This window comes from Acomys minous (assembly GCF_964271855.1).
Source record: "Acomys minous genome assembly, chromosome: 11".
NCBI classification, from domain to species: domain Eukaryota; kingdom Metazoa; phylum Chordata; class Mammalia; order Rodentia; family Muridae; genus Acomys; species Acomys minous.
This window is the reverse complement of record NC_140492.1, coordinates 3,178,852-3,204,106: the sequence shown is the minus strand read 5'-3', so window position 1 is coordinate 3,204,106 and position 25,255 is coordinate 3,178,852. Positions and strand designations below refer to the sequence as shown.

The window sequence follows — 25,255 nt, the reverse complement described above, 5'->3', positions numbered from 1 at the left end:
GTTGACAGTATCCTTTGCCTTACAGAAGCTTTTCAGTTTCATGAGGTCCCATTTATTAATTGTTGATCTTAGAGCCTGAGCTGTTTGTGTTCTGTTCAGGAAGTTGTCTTGTGCACCAATGAGTTCAAGGCTCTTCTCTACTTCTTCTTCTAACAGGTTTAGTGTTTCTGGTTTTATGTTGAGGTCTTTGATGCATTTGGACTGTAGTTTTGTGCAGTGTGATAAATATGGATCTATTTGCAATTTTCTACATACAGACATCCAGTTTGACCAGCACTATTTGTTGGAGATGCTATCTTTTTTTCCAATGTATGGTTTTGGCTTCTTTGTCAAAAATCAAGTGTCCGTAGGTGTGTGGGTTTATTTCTGGGTCTTCTATTTGATTCTATTGAACAACCCATCTATTTTTTATTACTATTGCTCTGTAGCTTAGCTTTAAGTCAGAGCTGATTTTTTTAAAGTTAACTTTGTATCCATCCACTTTGCTGAAGGTGTTTATCAGCTGTAGGAGTTCTCTGGTGGAATTTTGGGGGTCACTTATGTACACTATCATATCATCTGCAAATAGGGATAATTTGACTTCCTCCTTTCCACTTTGTTTTTTGTTTGTTTGTTTGTTTTTTGTACTTTTGAAACAGGATTTCTCTGTGTAGTCTTGGCTGTCCTGAACTCACTTTGTAGACTATGCTGGCCTAGAACTCACAGTGATCCACCTGCCTCTGCCTCCCGAGTGCTGGAATGATCTCCTTTAGTTGTTTTATTGCTCTGGCCAGAACTTCAAGCTCTATATTGAAGAAATGCTGAGAGAGTGACAGCCTTGTTTTGTCCCTGATATCAGTGGAATTTATTTAAGTTTGTCTCCATTTAATTTGATGGTGGCTACAGGCTTGCTGTATATAGCCTTTAATATGATTAGGTGTGCGCCTTGTATCCCTGATCTCTCCAAGTCTTTTAACATGAACAGGTGTTGGATTTTGTCAAACGCTTTTTCAGAATCTATGTGGTTTTTTTTCCCTTCAGTTTGCTTTTATGGTGGATGGCATTGATGGATTTCCATATATTGAACCACCCCTGCATCCCTGGGATGAAGCCTGCTTGTTCATGGTGGATGGTATTTTTGACGTGTTCTTGGATTCAGTTTGCAAGTATTTTATTGAGTATGTTTGTGTCGATGTTCCTAAGAGAAATTAGTCTGAAATTCTCCTTGCTGGGTCTCTGTGTGGTTTGGGTACCAAGGTGACTGTGGCCTCATACAATGAGTTTGCTGGTGTCCCTTCTATTTCTATGTTGTGAAATACTGTGAAGAGAATTGGTATTAGCCCTTCTCCAAAGGTCTGGTAGAGCTCTGTGCGGAAACCATCTGGCCCTGGGCTCTTTACGGTTGAGAGACTTTTGATGACTGCTTCTATTTCCTTGGGGGGGATACTGAACTGTTAACTTGTTTATCCAGGCCCGCTGTTAAGGGGAGCCTCCTATGCAGAAGGCCACCAGAATGCTACGCCTCCTGCAGTGTCACTGACCAGTGCTCCTCGGGGCTTGCTCCTCTGCAGGTTTATCGCCGAATCTCCTTTTGCAAAGCACATTTAAAACATAGGAAGGTAGCTCACATGCAAATCCTACACAGGGAAGCTGATTACTGATATATATATGTCTTCATCCTCCCTCTCTGCTTTCCCCTCCCTCCCTCATCCCTTTTCTCTGTTGCTTTTCTATCTTCCCTCTCCTCCCCCTTTCTTTCCCCTTTCCCTTCCTCTTCTCTTCCTCCTGAAGCCCTCTTCCTCCCTGGTGTAGATTAGACACAAGGCCTTGTGCACAGCAGACAACACCCCCACCTCTCCCTGAGCCCACCCCTCTGACTCTCATCTCCACTGTGGAATAACCATCCTTTCCTTAAAAAAAAAAAAACAAAAAACAAAAAACAAACAAACAAAAAAAAACCCAGCCACTGAACATCCCCCAAAGAATATATCGATGTCACGGGTCCAGCTGCTTCAAGCTCCCGTCTCCACTTCCCCAAATAATGAACTGGAACTGTGGGCTGCATAAACCTTCTCTTCCATTGAAGGTGCTTTCGTTAGGGTATATTATCTCAGAAATGGAAACAGAACTAAGAAATGGGGCCGCTGATGTCATAAACCTGACTGTGGGTTTTACACTCTTGACCTAATATATGAGAGGGCTGGGGACACATTTGTATACTGGGCCAGAAGAGTCACCAAGTGCTGGAAGCGTTGGCTGTTCCGGTAGGAGCTTGGAAGACAGGAATTCTGAGGGTGCAGGGATGCACTGTGTAGATCAGGTGGGCCTGCAGGCATATCTGCGGAGTACTGCTCTACATTAATTGACGTGGGAACACTTAGGCCACTATGGGTGACACCATTCCCTAGATTTGAGTTCTGAATTTCCTAAGAGTAGAAAAAGGCTGGAATCATGAGGCTTCGGAGAAGACAAGGGACAAAGATCCTGACTTTATCGTGAACTGAGATGGGGTCTTTTGTGCAAATATTTTGGCCAAGAATCTGGTTGCAGTCTGTCTGTGCCCTGAGAGCTTCTGTGGGATTACGTTTAAGGGTGATGGATTAGTTTGCTTGAGAAAAATTCAGGATATGGGAGCATTTAGGCTGAGAAAACAGCTATGCTTCTTATTAAAGATACCAGTGCCTCTGAAGTAAAAACTCCTGCACAGCTCTGGGACAATGGGAAGGCTGTCCTGGGGGTAAGACCCCACCCATAAGAAGTGATCTGAAGTCACTTAAGGAAAGCCTAAACTGAAGAAGGGGTTCCCTGCTCCTCAAAAACAACTGCCTAGGAAAGTGCTTCCTCCAGGGTCAGCACATAGAAGCCATGCTCCAAGGGGGCCAGCCTACAGCATGCAGTGAGGTACAAAGGTACCACACCGAGTCCAAAGCTACAACACTGACGTACAAAGTTCCAAGCCTGAGATACAAAGATACAAGACTGAGATACAAAATTCCAAGCCTGAGATACAAAGATACAAGACTGAGATACAAAATTCCAAGCCTGAGATACAAAGATACAACAGTGAGGTACAAAGGCACAACACTGAGATACAAAGACGTAAGACTGAGATACAAAGTTCCAAGCCTGATATACAAAGTTCCAGGACTGAGATACAAAGATACAAGCCTGAGAGCCAGGGAGAACATCTGAGGCACTGTGTGGCCTTAGAGGCCTCTGTATGAAGCTATGATGGTGAATCCTCAACTGCAATGGAAACTATAGGATCCTGGTCGCAACAAGACCCAGGAGCATCCACCAAGGATGCTGGGTGTGGAGTGGAGCCACCAACATCTAAGAGAGACTGTGGGCTGCATGTGGCAGAGCTGCAGGGGTAGGACAGTCCAAGACCTTAGCCCAGAGGCACATCACACATTTCCAAATGCTGGGCATAGAGCTTAAGGATTTGGTAACTCCATACTAAGTTTTAGTTTGGCTTTAATCTCACTGCTCCTGAGATTTTGGACTAAGACTGTTTACTCAGTACCATTGCACGATACATGTGTACAGCTTGGTTTTGATTTTAGAGGCGTTCACAGTTAAGAGACTTCAGACTCTGTAGTATTAGGATTTTTAAAGAGTATGGGGCCTTTTGAAGTTGGACTGTATTTTCCATTTTAAGATCACTGAGACCTTGAGGAGACAAGAAAGGAAGGTTATCTCTTAAAGATGATGCATTTGTGAGTCAGGCTGCCAGGGGATGGGGTTGTGGTGGGTAGTTTTAATTATCATAATAAAAGTCGCCTAGGAAGAGAATGCCAGCAAGGGACTGTCTGCATCAGACTGCCCATCTGTGTAGGATTGTCCTAATGTGGGGGATCAGGCCATGATGGATGGAACCACTCCCTAGATTCCACAATGAATGCAGATGGGAATGGAGGCAGGACCTGCCCAGTGTTAGTGGGTCTCACCGCCATCTCTGGCAGCAAAGAGCAGATTGGGGAAGACACCATGTCACCATTTGCTACATGCAGAAGGCTCTTCGCTGTCACAGGGCACAAGCCCAGCAGCTAGCACTGCTGGAGCCCCAAGCCTTCAACGCATGTGCTCTGTGTGTTTGCGTCAGAGGCCTCAAGTGCGCCCAGCACCAGCAGCCAGCCACTGCCCTGTGCTAAGACTGAAGGGTGGATGGGGAAATGGGAGGGTTGTGTTTCATTTCCTGTTGATAACTACCACAAGGCGGGCTTCTGATCAGAATTCCAAGGCATGGGAGGGTACTTAGCCTGACAGCCCGGAAGACTCCAACTGATGACTTTGGGAGGCTGTTGGAATCCTGAGGCCTGGAGGAGGCCCACGTGAGGTGGACTGATTCTAACATTGTCTCGGAGCTTCAAGGTCACACATAAGAGACAAGAAATGAGAATACTGCAGAGCGTTGTTGTGCAAGTCAACTTAAAAGCTCATTTATGTATGCTTTGACCATCTTTCTAGTATTAACATTAACATAAAAAGGGCAGCAAATGGTCTAAAAGTTCAAAGGAAGAAAATTATCTCCATCAAGAAGTTCCTTTCCGGGCCTGATCCTTAGACTGGAGATCAACCTTCCCATGGCTCCAGCAGCCTGACCCGTTTAAAAGCCCTGGCCTGATATCATGGCCTGAGGACCGTGGCCTGCAGCCTGGGCCTGAGGACCGTGGCCTGATATCATGGCCTGAGGACCGTGGCCTGCAGCCTGGGCCTGAGAACCGTGGCCTGCAGCCTCAGCCTGAGAACCGTGGCCGCAGCCTGGGCCTGAGGACCGTGGCCGCAGCCTCAGCCTGAGAACCGTGGCCTGCAGCCTCAGCCTGAGAACCGTGGCCTGCAGCCTGGGCCTGAGAACCGTGGCCTGCAGCCTGAGAACCGTGGCCTGCAGCCTGGGCCTGAGAACCGTGGCCTGCAGCCTGAGAACCGTGGCCTGCAGCCTGGGCCTGAGAACCGTGGCCTGCAGCCTCGGCCTGAGAACCGTGGCCTGCAGCCTCGGCCTGAGAACCGTGGCCTGCAGCCTCGGCCTGAGAACCGTGGCCTGCAGCCTCGGCCTGAGAACCGTGGCCTGCAGCCTCGGCCTGAGAACCGTGGCCTGCAGCCTCGGCCTGAGAACCGTGGCCTGCAGCCTCGGCCTGAGAACCGTGGCCTGCAGCCTCGGCCTGAGAACCGTGGCCTGCAGCCTCGGCCTGAGAACCGTGGCCTGCAACCTGGGCCTGAGAACCATGGCCTGCAACCTCGGCCTGAGAACCATGGCCAGTGGCCTGGGCCTGAGGACCGTGGCCGGCAGCCTCGGCCTGAGGACCATGGCCTAGAGGTACGGTCTAAGAACCACAAGCTAGAACCGTCGCTTGCAACCATGTCCTAGAATCACAGCCTGGAACCACGGCCTGCATCTGTGACCTGGAACCACGGCCTGGAAACACAGGAAAGACGTGACACCTCACTTTTTTCTTTCCCTTTATCCTTAACAGGAAAGAGCTTAGAAGTCACCACCCAATCACCTCCAACCTTTTCAGCTGTATCCCTGCCAAGAAAGAAAGAGATGAACTAAAATGTTATTTACTTACGTCAGGGCCTGAGGGAATGACTCCATGGCTGAGATGCCTGCTGTGCAAGCACAAGACCTGAACGCACATTCCCAGCAGTCGTGTGTAAGTGCTGGGCATGGCAGGAAGTATGTGTAACTCAGGGCTGGGGGTAGCAGAGACAGAGGGGATCCTGTGGCATTCTGGGTAGCTAACTAGCCCCCAAAGGCAAGCCTTGGGGACAGTGAGTGACCTTCCTCAAAAGGAAAGCTGGAGAAGAGACTGAGACAGACACATCAACAGCTGGCCTCCACATGCACCTGAATAGACAAGTGTACACACGCACGTGTGCGCACCCACACATGCACACGTGCATGCACCTCATATAACAACACAGCTGTCAACCTCTCACAGCTTGCTAGTCAAGATCCTTTACACAACCTCTGACCTGCACTGCCCCCCCCACCCCTCCCTTATTCTCTACTTCCGGAGAGACCATGTGGAAAGAGGGAAGGCAGCCTTGACTCTCAGCCAGCCACCTCTGCCAACTCTGAGGTGGAAATGGTTAGTCTGGAGAAGGGTTGAGGGTCCCTGAGGCAGGCTGACACTCTTAGCTGAGCTGTGTCTAATGCTGATCAGGCTGTGACTGACACCCCCACCCCCCACAGCATGTGCTGTTACGAATGGGTGTCTCAGGAGGCAGGCTTCCTGCTATGTGGGAGAGGGCTCAGCAGTCCCGTACCTGACCGCTTCTGCCCCATACCCAACGCTTCACCCCTGAACAGGCAGAGTGCTCTTCACACCTTCATCTCCAGGCAGACTGGGCTTAGGTCATTTTGCACATAGAACCACATGCACCTAGGAACATTCTGGAATCTCTGACATCTAAACCTCTGGTTCAGCCATGCACACAGCTTACTACTGTGCCAGTCCTGAGTGGGTGGTTGTTACCTGTGATCTTACTCCCAGGAGGACGCTGACCAGTGTGGTAGCTGGGTGGCAACTTGCCTCTGACCTTGGGAGGTCCAGATAAATGGCGTGACCTGTTAAGCAGTTTTAAATAGTTGCCTCATGGAAGACCATCACGGAACTCTAAAACTAGTCAAAACGCAGGGAAACTGATGGTGACCTCCCACCCCCACCCCACCCCACACACAGACACCTAAGGCCCAGGAAATGTGGAGGAAGTGGAGGCAGAAAGACTGTAGGAGCCAGGTGACCGGAACATCCTCGAGAGGTAGTGTCTTTCAAATATCACAGGGGCACTGCATCTAATAAGTCCAAACAATATGGCGGCCTAAACAAAACCTACACCGTGACCATGCCAACATGGATGGGAAATCTTCCCCCATGGGGACAGGACTCTCCCTTAGATGAGCCTGTATTGCTGCTGAGAGAGGGAGGCGCCGTCTTCTCTAGCAACAGCCCCGTTAGGTTATCTAATCCCAGGCAGGCAGCATTAAACACATGTACACGTAAGCAAAACTAAATGGACTCAGTAGGGTGTGTGTGTGTGTGTGTGTGCGTGTGGTGTGTGTGGTGTGTGTGTGTATGTATGGTGTGTGGGTGTGTCTGCATGTCATGAGTGTGTGTGGTATGTTTGGGGTATGTGGTGTGTGTGGTGTGCATGCATGCGAGTGTGTGTGTGTGTAATTAAAAAATAAGAGGTCATGAAGAGGGACTGGGGAAGACATGAGGGGAGTTGGGGGAGAGGACAGAGTGGAAATTAAGCAAATACAGTACTCACGAAATTCTAAACACAGAGTAAATACAATGAACATAAATGCAAGTCTCACAGACAGTTGGAAGAAGCAACTGGACAGCGCGCAGTGTCCAGTGCCCCTTCTGTTGCCCGGTCACATGCTCTAACCCAGTGTACCGTGTGGAAGGGAGGTTGTGTGTGACTTACACTCACTTTTAGGCCGCAGTCCATCACCATCCAGGACAGTCAGGGCAGGAACTCGAGGCCGGAACCTGAAGTTGGGGCCACTTGTTACGTAACGCACTGTGGCATCAACCAGGGAACTCACTCGCAGCCAGTCAGGACAGCAGAAGCCACGGACCAGGCTGCCTGCTGCCTGCTGCCTGCTGCCTTGCTCGTGGCGTCACGCCTGGCTAGCTTCCTCACACAGGCCAGGACTACCTGACCAGGGGCAGTCTGAGCCTGCCTATATCAATTAGAAATCAAGATGACCTCCCACCGGTGTGCCCGCTAATTAACTCAAGCAACTCTGGCCTGTGTCAAGTCGACAGTTAAAACTAGGAGAGGAACTGTAGAGACGGCTTAGGGGCTAAGAGGCCTCACTGGGCTCAGCTCTTAGCACCCACATGGTCTCTAACAGCGGTCTCTAGTTCCAGGGGATTGAAAACCCTTTTCTAGACTCCACAGGCACTGCACACACGTGATGCACACACACACATATTCAGACAAACACCCATAAACATAAAACAAATGCCTAAAAACCTACCGAGGATCCACAGGTTGTGGCTGGTCCGTGGGTGGATCCCTCCGTGCCGGCTCTAATTCTTGCCCCCATCACCGCCATCACCCCCTGACCCTCGTATCCTCCCCACAAGCTGCTCTTCAGGCACAGTTCAGGTGTTTGTCACACGGGTGGCATCCCAGCACATTTCTAATCTACCTGTGACTGTGGTGTGGAACCTAGGGCCTGTGCACTCTAGCCCAGTGTTCACCACCGAGCTACATGTCCACATGACAGAGTCAGCTTGAGGGAGGAAGGGTCTTAGGCCTTCAGTCCATTATGGGAGAGGAATGGCCAGGAAGTGGCTCTGTCTGCTACGGTGACAAGACAGCCAGAGGAAGTACAACAACGGGACTGTAAGCCTCGACCAGTGTCCAGCCTCTGCCCGCCAGTCACGCCTCACAGTCTAGTGTCTCTGCCTCGCCTGGTATTCATGACACTTGCCTTGTTCTCTGCACAGCCGCAGGGTTGGCTTGACCTACACTCACCTGTGCTAGCCTGGCTTCAGTCGCCTCTCCTGTGGATACAGCACCAGCCCTCTAAAGGCAGCTGTTTGGAGATCTGGCTCTCACGGTGAGTCAACACCAACCTTTCAGAGGTGGGAGGTACTCAGAGGGAAACAGAGCCCTTCAACAAGAGGACAAAGCATGCCATCTGGAACCTTCCAATATGCAACAGGGCATCTGAGTAGAGATGATGGGGTGGGGAGGGGTAGGGTGGGATGGAGTGAGGCTTAGGTCTTGACTGAGAGTGGGGACCGAGTCCAGTAAACAATCCCAAAGATAGTGATTGACACACATCTTGCCATCAGGAGGGTTCACATGGGGAGCACACCAGGGGGAGGCAGGGACACTCATGGGAGGCGGGGCCTGCCAACGCTCTGTAGAAGGCCTTGGAATTTCATTAGCACAGACCGAGACCTTAACTTTTACCATTAGTTCAAGATAATTGAAAACTTACTCATACGAGAGAAACAGTTACCATGTTACCTCAAAATTACAGAGTTGGTCAGGCTAGTCCCTGGGCTTGCTAATAACCCAAGTGTGCAGGCTGTGAGGGATGGGACGCAAAACATCTGTTAGGACTGAATCTAATGGCTTGTTTCTATTCTTTCACTCACAATGCAGTCTTGAAAGGGGGGATGGAGTGATTATCCAAATAAACGTGTACATCATACGAAGAACATAGGTGTGCCCGGGTTTGCATTGCAAAACCAAATCACTCGTCTTCTCCCCAGATCCACGCGCCCCCCACCCCCACCCCACCGCACCAGCAGCCAGCACCCATGCTTGCTGTCGGTTTTCCTAAGGAGAATGCAGGCCATCTGCGGGCCTTTCCTGAGCTGCCACAGGATGACTGACATCTGGACTCCTCGAAATCCCGGTAATGGGGCCGCCTGAAGCATTGGTAATCAAATCCCGCTGGGTTCACAAGCCGTTGCCAGGGCGCAGGGTGCAGGGGGTTGGCAAGTTCACGGACTCATGGTGAAGGGATTATGAAGTGCAAACCCTGAGTCCCGAAACTGCTATGACACGAAACAGCTTATAGGGACACAGCCAATTTAAAATCTGGCGCCGGCTTCGAAGGGGCCTGCCCGGGCCTGCTGCTCGTAGCAGGTGGTTTGAGCCACACCCCACGCCATTTCACTTTGGTCCAGGTGGGTGACATTTGTGCCATGAAGGGGACTGGAGATGCCCAGGGAAACTGATGTGAGGTCATAGAAAACAGTGTGTGTGTTAAGGGGAGTTGGGAAGGTCACCCCCAAGACTGAGGGTTCCCGAACTGAGGTTTTCAGAGAATTCCACAAGTTAGAGCATCAGTCTAGCTGGGGAGTCCTCAGAGGAGCCAAGTGGCAAGCTTAGAAGCTGTGCCTCAGGGCTTTACTGCGCGCGCGCGCGTGTGTGTGTGTGTGTGTGTGTGTGTGTGTGTGTGTGTGTGTGTGTGTTACACAAGTATATATGCACGAAGATGTTGGAGTATAGATAGCCTTGGGCATCAGTCTTCAAGTCCCTTCCACAGCCTTTTGGAGACAGGGTCTCTCACTGGCCTGGGACCTCACAGAGCAGGCTGCACGAGCTGGCCAGCGAGTTCCCGGCATCCACGTGTCTGCAGTCTCGCCACAGATGGGGTTACAAGGGCGGGCCGCCACACCTGAGTTTTACACAGCTTCTGGCGATCAGGCTCAGGATCCCAGGCCTGCAAGGTAGGTGCTTCAGAGACCGAGCCACCGCCTGGGCCCCTCCCTTGATACGTCACGAGAAACTACAGCTGCCCACAGCTGATTTCCCAATAATGATGACAAGGCGTGGCTTAACACACAATGGCTGCCCCTCACTCAACACAGCCCGGGTGCATAGCTGGGATCCTCAGTGGCAGCCTCTGCCACTTTATACCTGCTAGGAACAACCATGGAGTCCACCAGGGAGAAACCTTTGTGCTGGAAGGGTTGGGAGAGTCAGGAGGCCATGCTGCTTGGGCCTGCAATGCCCACCTGTGTGACTCGCACCTGTCAACCTGGGAAAACATAAGACTGTAACACAAACCCTTAAGGCTCAGCTCAAGGTTCCAATAGGCAACGGTTCATCAGCAAAGAAGTCAAACTGAATCCACTGCGCTCTGGTCTGCCATGAGAGGCCAAGCTCATTTTATTACATACATTCTGCATTCTAAGAACTAGTAACTTCATATTGTAAACATTAAGCATTACAGAGTTTAAAGTCAAGGCCACATCATATCACTGATTGTCTCTTCGTGTGTGTGTGTGTGTGTGTGTGTGTGTGTGTGTGTGTGTGTGTGGTGTGTCTTTGGCTGGCCGAGGTCAACTCGTAGTGTATAAATGCATAAGTTATATAATTATTATATAAAAAGAAAAAAAGAACTCACTGACTTGTAGGCTTCTTTCTGACGAACGCACAGCGTTCGCGACTCATTAAGGGAAACTGGAGCCCACCTGCTCACAATGCCCGTGTGGTTTCTGGCCATGGTGGCCACAGAGGTCACCTCTCCACTACCCCTGTGAAGGACAACGCCTCCACCAAATGCTGAGGTCCTCAACATTTTTTAAATATCAGACAATTCCACTTATGATTTTCCTTTCAGAGAGATATATTTTTTTGGTTCAGAATATTTCTCCTCCTGGTCCTCTCTTACAACACTGACAGCATCAAATATGACAACTCAAGATCTTTGGTCCTAAATTCAGCTTTGATAGCACAAGCAGCTGCCTTCTACCGCTTTCCTCCTTCTCCTCCACTTCTCCCTCCTCCACTCCCTGCCCCCACCCGTCCTCCTCCACTTCTTCCTCCCCCTTCAGTCTTTTTCCTATAGTCACATACTCCCACGCCATACACATTCCCTGTCCACCTCGTGGCCCACAGTTCCTGTAACACTGAGAAGGAGATGAGACTCCAGGTCATCTTCACAGTCCAACAGAGCCGGTGGCTCTCTATTAAATGGAACCAATCAGATCTCGGCCAACATAGCACAGGTCAGCCAGGAAAGTCCACAGCCAGCGTGGTCTGCGGAGAGGGCCACCATCTTTTTCTTCTCATTGGGTTTTGGTATGTTTCTATTTTTAGACACAGGTAGTTTTTCCTTCAAATGGCATTATCCATGGTATGTTAGGCCAAGATTGTTTTGTTTTTTGGGGTTTTTTTTTGTTTTTTTTGTCATCTCTATTGCTGTCACTGAATCCTGGTTGGCACAAGCAAGGTCCCACACTCTACAGTTTGTACACTACTTAAGGCCACTTTCTTTGGCAGTTGTCCTAATAATGTCGTGCTTTTCTACATACAACGTCTTTGACAAGGGTGGACCACAGGTTACACGTCCATGTACGTTAAATTTTGAGCTCCCTCTATTTCTGTAGTAAATACTTGGGCAATGCCCACCCTCCCCCATGAGTCTTTGGTTTTCTTTCCCGGCTGCCTTCCCCAGCTCCCCTCAGCCTTTCCCCATTCCTCGTGAGGCACTTTGGACGTGTGTTCTCTGAGTTTGTGGCGGCTGCTCGGTGATTGTACACTGTTGGGAAAGGCCTCCGTCCCGTCTCTAGTAGTAGGTGCCCAGGTGAGAGGGCATATGGCTGCCGGGGAGCCTAGTGTTCGGGTAGATGCCCCCAGTCGGCGAATTCCAGTAAGGGTTTGGGGCAGCAAAAAAACTAGAAGACGTGACTGGGAGGGCTGGAGGATGGGGAGCCACAAAGTTCATCTTCTGGGGGTGGGCGTGGTAGGAGCCCATGTACGGGAGGTCGGAGGGGTACTTGTACAGAGACGACTCGGGGGGGTGCGGCTGGAGGGCCTGGGCGATGCCGTGGAAGTCGAACTTGTAGGCGTAGCGCTTCCCGTGCACCTTGGTCATGATGTTCTTGTCGTAGTAGTAGCGGAGGGCGCGGCTGAGCTTGTCGTAGTTCATGTTGGGCTTGCTCTTCCGCTCCCCCCAGCGCCGCGCCACCTCGTCAGGGTCGGTCATCTTGAACTCCCCGTTGGTGCCTTCCCAGGTGATGCAGCTGGAGTTCGAGCTGTCAGACAGGAGCTCTAGCAGGAACTGCCACAGCTGGATCTGGCCACTGCCTAACGATGGGGAGGGACACAAAGCCAGTGAGAACCAAGCGCCCGGAGGGTCACCCCATGAGTGGCCGACTTCCTGGGCCAGGCCAAGCCCTGTCTCCCCCCTTCCCCCACCAGCCCCTTATCCTGCCCAGTCCTGTATCTCCCGCCCCTCCCCTGCCCTGTATCTCTGCTTCTGGGTTGTTGCTACTTTTGTCTCTTGGATGCTCACTTCTCCAGAGAGCAAACCACGGCTGGACAGGAGATGGTCCAGCCCCGGATATTCCAGGCCGCACTGATGACAGGGTTCTGAATAACACTCATGTCCCAAAGCTCCTTGGAACCAGGCTGGCATGGATGGCTCAGCTTCCAGAAGGCTGGGAGGCTCCTCAGCATTCCTCCTGCCCAGTGCTGCTTCCTCCTGAGAAGGAGCCGTGACCTGGGAGTCCTTATCTCTGCCTCCTAGGAAACCAGACCTTGTGTGGCAGTCCCTGCCCACTGAAACCCGACCTTGTGTGGCAGTCCCTGCCCACCCTCAGGTTGGCCTCATAGATCCAAGTTCTCTCTGCACAAAGTGGAGGCCACACATAGGGCAAAGCTCAGGTCCCTTCCACTGTGCATGTCCTTCAAAGAGCGACCAGGTAACCCTGTTTTCGGGGGGCGGGTATGAATGAGCTGCTTTTTCCCATTTGTGAGACAGGGGAGGCCGTTCTGTGGGTGGCGACAATGGCTTAGCACCACTGATATTGGCTGGGTCAGAGGAAATAACAAAAGTCAGACTTAGGAAACGAACATCTACAAGTTGTGGGAAAGCAAACAGAGAGTGGAAGCCGACGCTATCAGTTCTAACGTGACACCTGGCTGGCACCCAGAGGGCAGCTCTGCCAGGACATTTCCTAGCACAGAATTAACCCCCTCAAATGAGGAAGTCCGGAAAAAGATGTCTGGTTCAAACCAGATCACCCATTTCCAGTCCTGGGCCAAATGTACCATGACAGAAATCCATGTGCCACATGTACTATGCTGCTGCGCCATGATGGTTCTGAAGGACAACAGCCCATGGGAGCACTCTTGGGAATCAAAGAGACCCTGTCTCAGTCAGAATGAGCTCAGTGTGTGTGTGTGTGTGTGTGTGTGTGTGTGTGTGTGTGTGTGTGTACACGCATGCACACAAGCACACGCACGTGTGTATGCATGCACGTGTATAAGCACATGTGTGTGAGTATGTGTGCATGCATGTGTGAGCACAAGCACGTGAGTATATGCACATGCATATGTGTAAGCACATACATGGGAGAGTGTGTACACATGTGTAAGCACATGTACATGAGTGTGTGTGTGTGCATGTGTGTATAAGCACATGGGCATGAGTGTGTAAGTGTATGCATGCTCATGTGTGTGGATGTAGAGGCAAGAAAGACCTTTGGTGATGTTGTGCCACCTTGTTATGTAAGACAGGTGTTCTCCCCCCCTTCTCTCTCTCTCTCTCTCTCTCTCTCTCTCTCTCTCTCTCTCTCTCTCTCTCTCGGAGTTTACCTATTTACCTATTAGCTTAGGCTTCCTGGTCAGTGAGGCCTGGAGATTTGTTTGTTGGTTTGTTTTCCTTCCCTTTACAAGGGTTCTGGAGATGAAACTCAGTTCCTGTTTATAACACAGGCACTTGACGGACTGAGCCGTCTCTCTGACTCTCGAGTCTTTTCAATCAGAGAGAAGTCTAAGCAGGCCCTTCTAGCTGCCTCGTCACACCTGCTCCAAGGGATCTTGGCTATGTACAGGGAGCAGGCGGGCTGTGGACTAGGCCTGTCCTCTGCTCCTTCATTCTGGGCTTTGACCTTGGCTGCCCACTTCTCCCAAGAGCAAGCCTCGGCTGGACAAGATGCTGAAGGCCAGGTGGCCAGAGGGACACTCCGGGTTCCCTCTACTATCTGTGCCCTCTAGACTCTGGGTGATAGTTATGTTGGGTACCAGGAGAAACTAGGGGGAAATTATGTGGCACAGATTTTAGTTTTAAAGTGAGTGGGGGGCAAATATTTCTTCCCAAAGCCCAGACAGCGCACTGCTTTGGGATCGTTACCAGAAAGCCAATCCTTTCCGACATGGTAAGTAATGTGAATAGATGTGACCAATGACTACAGTAACTTGGATTGTCACCCACTCAGGGAGTTGATGGGATGTAAAAGTCAATTATAAGCTCACTTTCTCTGAACCCTCCCCAATAGCCCACCTCTGAACATGGCCCAACCCTTGTCCCCATGGGGGCTCCATGGATACGAACGTGTGTGGATCCACCCGGGCAACAGCACCGTGAGAAAGGTCAGCCTGCTTTCACTGTGTTCTGGAAAGGGTTGTTTTCAGTCAAGCGACACATTTGAAATGTATTAACAGCTTGTAGCTTGTCGGGATGGAAGCCTGGGCTGTTTCAGAGCTACACATACAAACTGTTCTCAACCAAGGGCTGTTGCCGCCAACATCTCATTAATATGCATTGAAAAATATAAAGGATGAAACAAGAGAACCATATGGTTTTAGTATATATATTGTAACCAAAGGATTAAAACTTGAAGGAAAAAAAAAAAGAATTCCACAGATGACCTGGGAATAGGGGAAGCTGTGGGTTTTGGATTTAACAGTCTAACTCACATATGCCTCATTCCAAACATGGACAGTTGCTGGAAAATAAATATTTAGTGTCAACTTCCTCCCATAGCGAGAGAGCCACCCTGCAGAGCTCATATAAATACACAGGCCAAATAACACTTGGTGTCTGTTCAAACATTGGCATCGTCTTTGGGAACTTGTCCCTCAACCTCTTCCCTTATTAACATGTGTAGGAGGGAGGCGCAGGGAGGGGCAGTCTCCTGTCTCCCCGGCTTCTAAAGAGCCAGAAAACACGCAAGCTTTACATGCTTGGCAGGAAGCTCAGATCTGGGGGTGCAGATGAGCCCCTCACCCTAGGCTGTTGTACTTGACTCATTAGCTAGGAAGACACAGGGCTTGGGGCTGAGGACATGCCTCCCGGAAGAGCTTCCAGAAGCCTCCAAACCTGAAAATGAAACTAGCTGAAAAAAATCAGTAAGCGCTGAGGTAAACACCATAGGCAGCGGCAGTCTATCAATCTCGAAATCTGTCAGGCCACACATGTTCACCCTGAGCAGGAGTTCTCAAGGATACAATGGGGGTATGGGTACCGAGTAGCCATCACCAGGTAGATTAAATGAGCCACTGCTTGCCAAAAATTCAAAAGCAATTTGTTTTGTTTTGTTTTTTGGTTTTTCTAGACAGGGTTTCTTTGTGTAGCCTTGGCTGTGCTGGACTCGCTTTGTAGACCAGGCTGACCTCGAACTCAAAAGCAATTTGTTAAGTTACTATTGCCACCTGAACGCTGATGCTCACGGTGTGATGGGGCACGCTATAGAACAGGACCCTAGAAATATAATGAGGGTACAGGAAGGTCTAAGTGTGACCTCACCAGCCAAACCAACAAGAAAGGGCAGATTGCAGCTGGGAAACAACACCGTGCCTTAAGCTCCTTCCACGCAACTGTGAGGACTAGAGTTCAGATGCCCGGAAACCATGTAGATACCAAGTAGGGACAGTTGCCCGTCTGTGATCCTAGCGTCCCTCCCACCAACAGACAAGAAGCAACCAAAGACAGCTGACCGCCCAGGGCCACCGCACTGGCCAGGCAGAAGCTTGGACTGTGCTTTCTCTCAGGGCTGGACATTCATTCTGACACTCCCTGGGGGCTAGGCACTTCTGTAAGTGCTCACATGGGACAGCATGGTGTCTAACCCCTGCAAAATCATGTTTAACCCACAGGAGAGCTGAGAAAACAGGGGTGCCTACGGGTGGACTGACCTTTACGGCCAAGGTCAGCAGAGGTCAGACTTGCTGATGCTTGTCCTACAAGGGCAGAACTGTGGGCAGGTGTCGATGCATGCCCCCACAGCCTCCTGGTCCATCTCAGACTGTCCTCTCTCGGGCTTACAAACTGTTGGGCGCTCGCCTTAATGTAACGGGCTCCTACACCCTAACAACTGGCAAATCATCTCTGAAGTGGCTCTGTCCCTTCACAAGGGGATGGGTGCATCTTCACAGCCAGCATTACAACATGCCTGGCAACCAGACAGAGCTCAAGGAAAGGAAAGCTCCCCCACAGAAAGGAACCTGGAGTCCATCACAAAAGCTCAGCGCTCAACAGTCGTGATGGCATGTAAAGGGCTGGCGGCTCGTCACTGACTCAGGAGGTAAGGGAGCCAGGACACACCTTTCCCAGCGGGAGAAATGAGTGCTCGAAGCACACATCAGATGCAGATTTCAGATGGAGACGTTGGGATGTGCACACACTGACGGCACCCTGTGCAGTCTTATGCACGACAAGGTGTTGAGGGATGGGTCAACTGAAAGGATTGGCTGGTCCTTCCTCAAGTGTGTTGGGACAGCTCACAGGCACCTGTAACTCCTGGCAAAGGAGATTTCTCTCTTCTGGCTTTTGAGGGTGCCTTCATAAGTATGGTGCCCATAAACTCACAGGGCACATACACTTACACATGAAAAAAAAAATCATACTGCATGGCACAGTCCTTCCATTAAAAAATGGACAAAAAGATTTTGAAGAAAGATCTACATTATATTCATGGGAGGAGGGGGAGGAGTGTCGTCTTTTTCTATTGGGTGGCCTTCTCTCTCTCTCTCTCTCTCTCTCTCTCTCTCTCTCTCTCTCTCTCTCTCTCTCTGTCTCTCTCTCTGTCTCTCTCTCTCTCTCTCTCTCTCTCTGTCTCTCTCTCTCTCTGTCTCTCTCTGTCTCTCTGTCTCTCTGTCTCTCTCTCTCTCTCTCTCTCACTCACTCTCACTCCCCCCTCTGTATGTGTGTGTGTGTGTGTGTCTGTGTGTGTTAAGTCCAATTAGTCCACAGTGCATTTTAATTCTGAAGTGTCTTTACTTGGTTTTAGTTTGGGAGAACTATCTAAACATGAGAGTAGAGTACTGAAGTTCCCCGCTGTCATTGTGTCAGGCCCTATGTGGTCATTTATGATTTTCAGTGTTTGTTTTATAAAATTAGAGGTTCCAATATTTGGTACACAAAAGTTTAAAACTAGTGAATTGTTCCCCAATTTATTAATATGTAGTGCCCCTTTGATTCTCCTCTATTTAGTTTCACTTTGAAGTTTGGTTTGTCAGTGTAAGGATGGATACACCTGCTTACTTTTTTATGTTTTATGTGTGCCAGGCAGTTTGTTTTCCAGCCGTTGATATCAAGTTCTCAGGTGTGTTTCTTGAGGTCAGCACACAGTAGGTCCTTACTTCTTAAGTCATTCCATTAGTTAGCATCCTTTTAGTGATGCGTTGGGCTCATACACATTTAAGGTAAACACATAAAGGGATTTGGTTTTTGGTTTTTAAGATTTATTTGTTTATTATTTATACAGTGGTCTACATGTCCACCTGCAGGCCAGAAGGGGGCATCAGATCACATTATAGATGGTTGGGAGCCACCATGTGGTTGCTGGGATTGAACTCAGGATTTCTGGAAGAGCAGTCACTGCCCTTAACCTCTGAGCCATCTGTTATTTCCTATAAATGTGTTAGGTGATGTTCTGTTTCTGCTGGGTTATTGCATTTATTTTTCTGACTCCATATTAGTTTTGAGGGTTTGATGAAAAGACTAAAAACCAAAAAGCAAACAAACAAAAGCAAAACACAAAACAAAAAGGCATAGGCACTGTTTTAATTTTTAAATAAAATTTGGGTTGGGAGCAGCACTGAGGATTGAACCCAAGGCTGCCCGGGAGAGAGGTAAGTGTTCCACAACTGAGCCGAGTGCCCAACACATGCTCCCAGCCTCCCTTTAACACCTTATCTAGAGGCAGCACCTTGCTAAGTTGTTCATGCTGGCCTTGAACTTGTGACTCTCTTGACTCAGCTTTCCTAGTAGCTAGAAGGCACCAAATTTTGAGTTATGAAGAATTTATTTACTGGAAAATAGAAAGAGCTACTGAAACAAGAAGCATTCTTACTAAATGAAAGAAGAGGATATTCTGGTGTCAGAGGCCACAAGGATCACTTGTCGCCCAGCCTGGGACGTGTCCTTCCTTGTGAACTAACTAAAACCCATCTGTGTCTTCCAGTCTCTTGACTGCCTATGCAAGGCTGGATTCTGCCATTGCTCCAGCAGGTATGGTCTTAGGAAAGGAAATGTGGTCCCTGACACTGGACACGAGGCCCCCAGACTTATGATGCCTCAGGGTGCTGCTCCTGGGTCTAGGGTATGTTTCTATCTCCTGGTTCAGACGTGGCATCTCTGTGAACAGAAAACACCACCAGCCACACCCCGCAGGAAGAGAAAGGGTGCTCTGAGAGAGGGCGCTTGGATTAGGGGAAAAGATTCCCTATGGATCAGTTCTCTAAGCAAGCTGAGCAGTCCCTTTGAGTGGGGACAACAGGGACACCATGGCGTTTCATTTACACCATGGACATGAGTGCAAAAGCTGGCATGGTCTTGCCTAACATAGCTGCACCTCCTCATCCTGGCCTTCCTCCCTTCTCTTTCTCTCTCTTTTTTTTTTTTTTTTTTTTTTTTTGCTTGTTTGTTTTTGGTTTTTTCAAGACAGGGTTTCTCTGTGTAGCCTTGGCTGTCCTGGACTCACTTATAGACCAGGCTGGCCTCAAACTCACAGCAATCCGCCTGCCTCTGCCTCCCAAGTGCTGGGATTAAAGGCGTGCGCCACCACGCCCGGCTTCTCTTCCTCTTCTTGCTCTTAAGCTTTATCCTCTTCCCCTTATCCTCTTCCTTTACTTCCTCCTTGTTCTCCTCCTTTTCCTGTTCCTTACCTTCCTCAGGCTCATCCCCGGAACCTTAACAGCTGCACGGCTAAATAAAAATGTTTCCTTTCTTGCCCATGGCTCGTGTTTTTCAAAAGCTTCCCTCCCTCCCCTGCCCCTGCTGCGCCTCCCCCCACTGCAAACCTCTCTTCCAAAAGTGCAGGGGAAGAAAATAAAATCAGACTTCAGAGACACTTGGGATCTAGACTGTTTGGTTGTGACCCAGGGAAAGGTCCATGACGCCTCAAGGACCTCGGGTTCCTTGTCTATGGGGTGGAAATAAGAATGTTCCAGGACACAGAAAGCCTGGTGGGAAGCACAGGAATACACATGCCCCATGGGGCGGGCACCGCATGGAGTGGGAGCTTCCGGCTTGCTATTTCACAGTATGTGTTCCTATTCCCAGAGCCTGGGACCCCAGGAGCATCTTCTTTCTAATCTAACCTGAACAGTGCTGCCAGACCAGCCTCTCTGAAGCCTAGTTATCATCACCTCCAAACACAGGCCTGCGAAGCCTTCACGTCTATGCCAGCCCTGTGTGTGAGAGCACGTGCACTCGTGAGAGGATAACCTTGGGTCTCCATCTTGCCTTCCAGCTAGCCTGAGGCATCTGCTGTGCACAGCTGTGTATGCCAAGCGGTCCCAGTGAGCTCCTGAGGACTCGCTCGTCTCTGCTTCCCCACTTTCAACAGGAGGACTGGAGACACACACGCATCCTACGGATCTGACTTTCACAAGTGTTGGGATTCAAATTCAGTCCTCACAGTTGCACAGTAAATGCTTTGCCAACAAAGCGGTCGTCACCACAGCCACACAGCCACTATGAGCCTTAGAAGGATCACAGGAAGGGACTGCTTGGAAGTCCTGGCCACTACGTGACTGGCCACAGAATAGCCACTGCGCTGCGACTCCGTGGGCTACAGAGCATTGTATCTACTGTGCCTGTCTCCCCACCAGGCAACGGCTCTTGGAGCCGACTGTATCTGCTGTTCCCAGGGGTGCACAACTAAGCAAACCCAGTGCCGGGCACCCAGTCTGTGTGTGCACTGGGACAAAGCAACCAAGAAAGCAGCCTCCCTGTGTGCAGAGCTGCTTAGAACACGTTTACTGAATTAATCGGCATGAGTCACAACTTCATGGCAGAGTCGGCCGTTCAATAATAATGGTGTTTCACATTCTTGGAGTTTGGTTCTCTTGTGGGCATGTGTGTGATGACGGCATCTGAATTTTTGTGTTTTCCAAGCCCTGTTTGGCTTAAGGTTTGTGAAACAGAAATTCCAGCCCACACTTGCAACGTGGCTGTGACACCTCAGCATCGCATTTACACGCTGAGACCATGAAGCATGCGCCACAGGACCCCAGGGTCATGTCCGCACAGCTGGTTCTGATCTGAACACAAACAAACAGAACAAGCGAGCCGGCACCAGGATGTTAGGACAGGTACTGGTGAGGAACCTGTTTTCTCCCTGCGTCTGGTTCGGAAACATCCTCACGTGTGACCACAGCTGGAGTCTGGGGCTCTAAAATTATCTTTTACAGATTATTGAATTTGCTTTGTGACAGGTTGGATCCTGCCTCCTAAAATTCATATACTGAACTCTGACCACACCCCTCCGTAGCACACAGTAACCCTTGTTTTAGAGACAAGGATTTTACAGAGATGATCACAGCAGACTAGGGCCATGGAAGCAGCCCACACTCCAGTGTGACTGGTGTCTTTTTAAAAAGGACAAGTTCAGAGACTGAGATCTTCAGAACCTAGATTTTAAAGCACCAGCCACTGTGGCATGTCACAGCAGCTGGTCCAGCCTACAAGAGAGAGCCTGTCACGAGTGGTAACTCACCTGGATTGGCGAGGCGGCTACTGGTGGGCCCCAGGATCTGGTAAGGATCTAGGATAGAAAACCATGAGTCAGGCTGACAGAGCTGTGTTCACAGAGGTGAAAATGTCCCCTGTCCCCCAGGTCCCTGCCTCCACATCCTACATGAAGTAGATACCACACAGGATCTCAGGAGACTTTATCGCTGGAAGCGTCATAGTTGGTAGACAAACTCGACGTTCCAGATTCCCACCACCAACCCACAGTCTGTACTAACACAGGACCGAAGTGGGACAAAGCGGGACCTGGGGCCACGAGGGCCAGGCGGTTGGTTCAAGGTCAACATTCCACTGCTTTTCTACCTCAGACCTGACAGAGACAGGCACCCCGGTACACACCATGACAATGACAGAGGCAGGCATCCCAGTACACACCATGACAATGACAGAGGCAGGCATCCCAGTACACACCGTGACAAGTCAAGGTAATGTCATTCATAGGCCCCAAAGGCAGAGCCTTCATGCAAAGAGAACGGTTTGCCCACATTCAACTCACAGGCCTTAGAGAAGTTTTAGTAAAATCTCAAGATTTTAGTAAAATCCTTCCAACTGGGCAACTAACAGCCTAGACCTCATTTTACATACGTGACAGTTGCGAAGTTCATTTTAAAGGAGATACACTTTAGAAACCCCTATAACCTTTGTCAGGGTTTCAGTACAGTTTCCAAAACGCACCTAACTGCGGGCGCTGGTCTTCAGTTTTGGGCACTGTGGAGGGAGATGGCTGAGCAGCTGAAAAACCCAAGGGGGGAAAAAAGACAATTAGTCGCAACTCAGACCAGGCTGCGCATCTTCCGTGTTGCTCACTTTACAACCAATTAACTGTCGGCACAGAATCTTATTCTACAACTGCCCCTCTAATGAAATCAAATATAAACATTCTAAAACATTTCCCATGATTTAAACAATCTACTGTAGCCATTACTTACAAACATAATAAAAAGAAACTTGAGCTGGCTTACAAAAAAAAAAAGAATGAAATGAACTATGGTGTAAAATAAATAGGTACGGGCAAGGTGCCAGGGACGAAGTAAAGCCAAGCAGAGCCGTAGTGAGAGAAGTCAGCCATTAGCTCATCAGTGCGTAAACACCCCTGGGAACCCGCATTCGTCCACATCAGTCTCTTTCTGTTATGAAAGCAGGTTACATCTCAAACAGAAAGACTTGCCATGCCTAATGACCACGTGTATTTTGTCAGGAGTGGAAGGAGCCGTCTACACGTTGGGAAGACCACAGACCAATCACTGAAATTAGATTTTGACCCTGGCTGTGGTCACCCCTGCCTTGCGACATGCAGACCAAGGCAGTGGGGACTGAGCCTTGTACCTTTGGACTGAGGGGTGGGGTGGCTGTGGCCAGTCCAGGCTGATCTCCTGGGAGGTTCATAAGGTAAATCTGTAAAACACAGATACACGGACTAAAAATCAAAGCTACTTTTTAAAAAAAAACAGATTTATTTTGTTTCTTAGAATCAATAAAAATTAAAAAGTATTTAAAAAATCGACTTAAGTTTTACCTGTAAATTGCACTTTGCACATTTTATATAGTATATGTAAATATATAAATATATATATTTATATACATGTTTTGTTGATCTAAAATTTCTCTTCTACATTTAGCTGAAAACTGTCATTGGTAGATTCTTCTAGACCTTGCTTGCTGACTCGTGCGTGTGTGTGTGTGTGTGTGTGTGTGTGTGTGTTACATATATATTATATATGTGGCAGGTACACATGCGCGTAGAGACTAGAGAGGCCAGTCTTGAATGTTGTCCTCAGGTGCCATTCACCCTGTTGTATGAAGCAGTTTTTGTCACTGGGACACTGGGGCTCATCTGGGGCTCATGGCTTTAACTCAGCTGATGAGGCACATGTCACTGGGTACAGATTTCTACATGAGAACTGGGGGGCTCGAACTCAGGTCCCCAGGCTTGCACAGCAAGCCCTTTGCCAGCTGAGCCACCTCTCCGGCCCCTCAATCTGCAATCAGGGTCACAGGGCAGTGTCTCTCTCACAGCCCAGCTTATCACAAGATGATCAGAATCCACACTTCCATCATCTTCAGAACGTATCCAAGGCAGAGCCCATGACTACCATGAACCCACGGACTGTTGCCTGGGATCCCCCTGCCCCCCCTGCCCCCCAAATCACCTGGTGACACACATGCTCTGGTTTTCTGCACTCTTCCTGGCAATGAGACGCTTTCTTACCCTCCAGTGAGCAGCCTGCACGGACATCTCTCCATCCCCGCCGCCCCCCCCATGACCGTACCCATTTACATCATCAGTCTTAAGTGACCTAGTTCATTTTCTAGGAAGAAAGCCCTTCTTTCTCATTTTCTAAGAGAATTTAGTATCTTTCTAAAGTGAATTGCATGAAAAAAGTTAAGACTGAAATGACTGTCCTAGAAGACAGTACCAGTGACCCTGAGCATGCAAACGTGCCAATTCTTTCTTTCTTTCTTCTTTCTTTCTACTTATTTATTTATTTATTTTTCAAGACAGGGTTTCTCCGTGTAGCCTTGCCTGTCCTGGACTCACACTGTAGACCAGGCTGGCCTCGAACTCACAGCGATCCACTTGCCTCTGCCTCCTGAGTGCTGGGATTAAAGGCATGCGCCACCATGCCCGGCTATGCCAGTTATTCCTAAGTATTTATACGCACTGTTCCTCTCATGCCATGGACCTTCACTACACGTTGTGTTTGCAAGTTTAGTAACTGCAGCTCTGTGTGCTCAGTGACGGTTCTGTTACTGGTCATCAAGCTTCTAAGTCCCTTCAGCGTTCCTCACAGATACATCCCAGAAGCACTTTTCTTGCTCTGATTAATCATGCATTTGTGGAAGCTACTGCTACATGCAATCATATCACAGAGTCGTTTTGAAGCTGTGATCCGGGCACGGTGGCTCACACCGGTGACTCCAGCTCTTGGGCTGTGGAGGCAGGAGGATCAGCTCAGACTCCTGCTCAGTTATGGATGACATGAGACGTTGTCTCAGAACAAACCAGAGCGCGGTGGCTCATGACTGTAATACGGGCACGCGGGAGGCGGAGGCAGGAGGATTGCTCTAAGCTCAAGACCAGTCTGGGCTGCACACTCAGCCCCTTTCCCAGAACAAAAGAAAAATGCTAAAAGAATTTAAAAACAAAATGTCCTTGGCTGATGGGTACAGCTCAGTGTCTTCAACTGGCATTCTAGAACACCTGAAACCCACAGAAATGCTCATGTGGGGAACATAGTGGCGTGATTGTTTTGGGAGCCCCTCTTTAAGCAATTCAGCTAGCCTTATTTAAAACCTGCAGTCCAATGAGTCACTTTCAAAGTCCCCCACTACGCTGCAGCAGTCTGCACACTCCCCTAGGTTCCTATCCCGAAGAGGGCGACGCAAGATCCAACACTTTAGAAAGGTCTTAATTCAATCAGTCTGTTTGGCTGGAACCATCACAACTCGTGTGGTCTGTGAAATTCTACCCTCCTGGGCTCGGGCGAGTCAGCCAGTGCTCACTCCCCTCTCAGGGACAAGTTCACATTCCAAGGGACGCACAGCTTTCCTAGAGCCGAGGGGCATGTGGGAATGACCCCTGTCGCTGTCGCTGTGATCAATCTGCTACAACTAGATTTCACCTTATATCTCTGGGAACATTCTGAAAACAGATTCTCAACATGATGCAGTTTTCTTCCGAAAACAGAAAGGAAAAAGTGTGGGGGGGGGGGGGAGGACTCAGCGAGATGGCTCAGTGGGCAAAGGCGCTTGCTTCCAAGCCTTAGGACGTGAGTTCGATTCCCAGACCCTGCAAGGTAGAAGGAGAGGCTAAGATAAACTCTGCTAAGATGTCCTTTGACTTCTACTTGTGTGCCACGTGTATACACCCCTCCCTCCCACACCCTCAAATAAATAAAACGTAATAATATTTATTTTTCAAAAACTGGTTAACCAGAGATTTAGCACAGAAATCATTTTACGAGGCATAATCAATAAGTAAAGTTTTCCATCTAGTTCAGGGACAGACATACAGACAGA

The 25,255-nt window shown here is 49.4% G+C and overlaps 1 protein-coding gene across 10 annotated transcripts in view; it reads right to left on the bottom strand.

Annotated features, from left to right (window-relative positions):
- Positions 1–10,605: 10,605 nt before the first annotated feature.
- The window catches only part of ERG (ETS transcription factor ERG), a 212,837-nt gene continuing 198,187 nt past the window's right edge, over positions 10,606–25,255 (bottom strand). For 6 of the 10 annotated variants that reach the window (XM_084802323.1, XM_084802328.1, XM_084802324.1 and 3 more), the window contains 4 exons: positions 22,562–22,630; positions 21,911–21,967; positions 21,201–21,248; positions 10,606–12,558 (listed from right to left, as the gene is read on the bottom strand). In XM_084802323.1, the coding sequence (XP_084658449.1) occupies positions 12,038–12,558; positions 21,201–21,248; positions 21,911–21,967; positions 22,562–22,630 (695 nt within the window). In that variant the 3' untranslated portion in view covers positions 10,606–12,037. The remainder of the gene's footprint in view (positions 12,559–21,200; positions 21,249–21,910; positions 21,968–22,561; positions 22,631–25,255) is intronic. The other 4 variants (XM_084802327.1, XM_084802322.1, XM_084802325.1 and 1 more) reach the window with 1 other exon arrangement.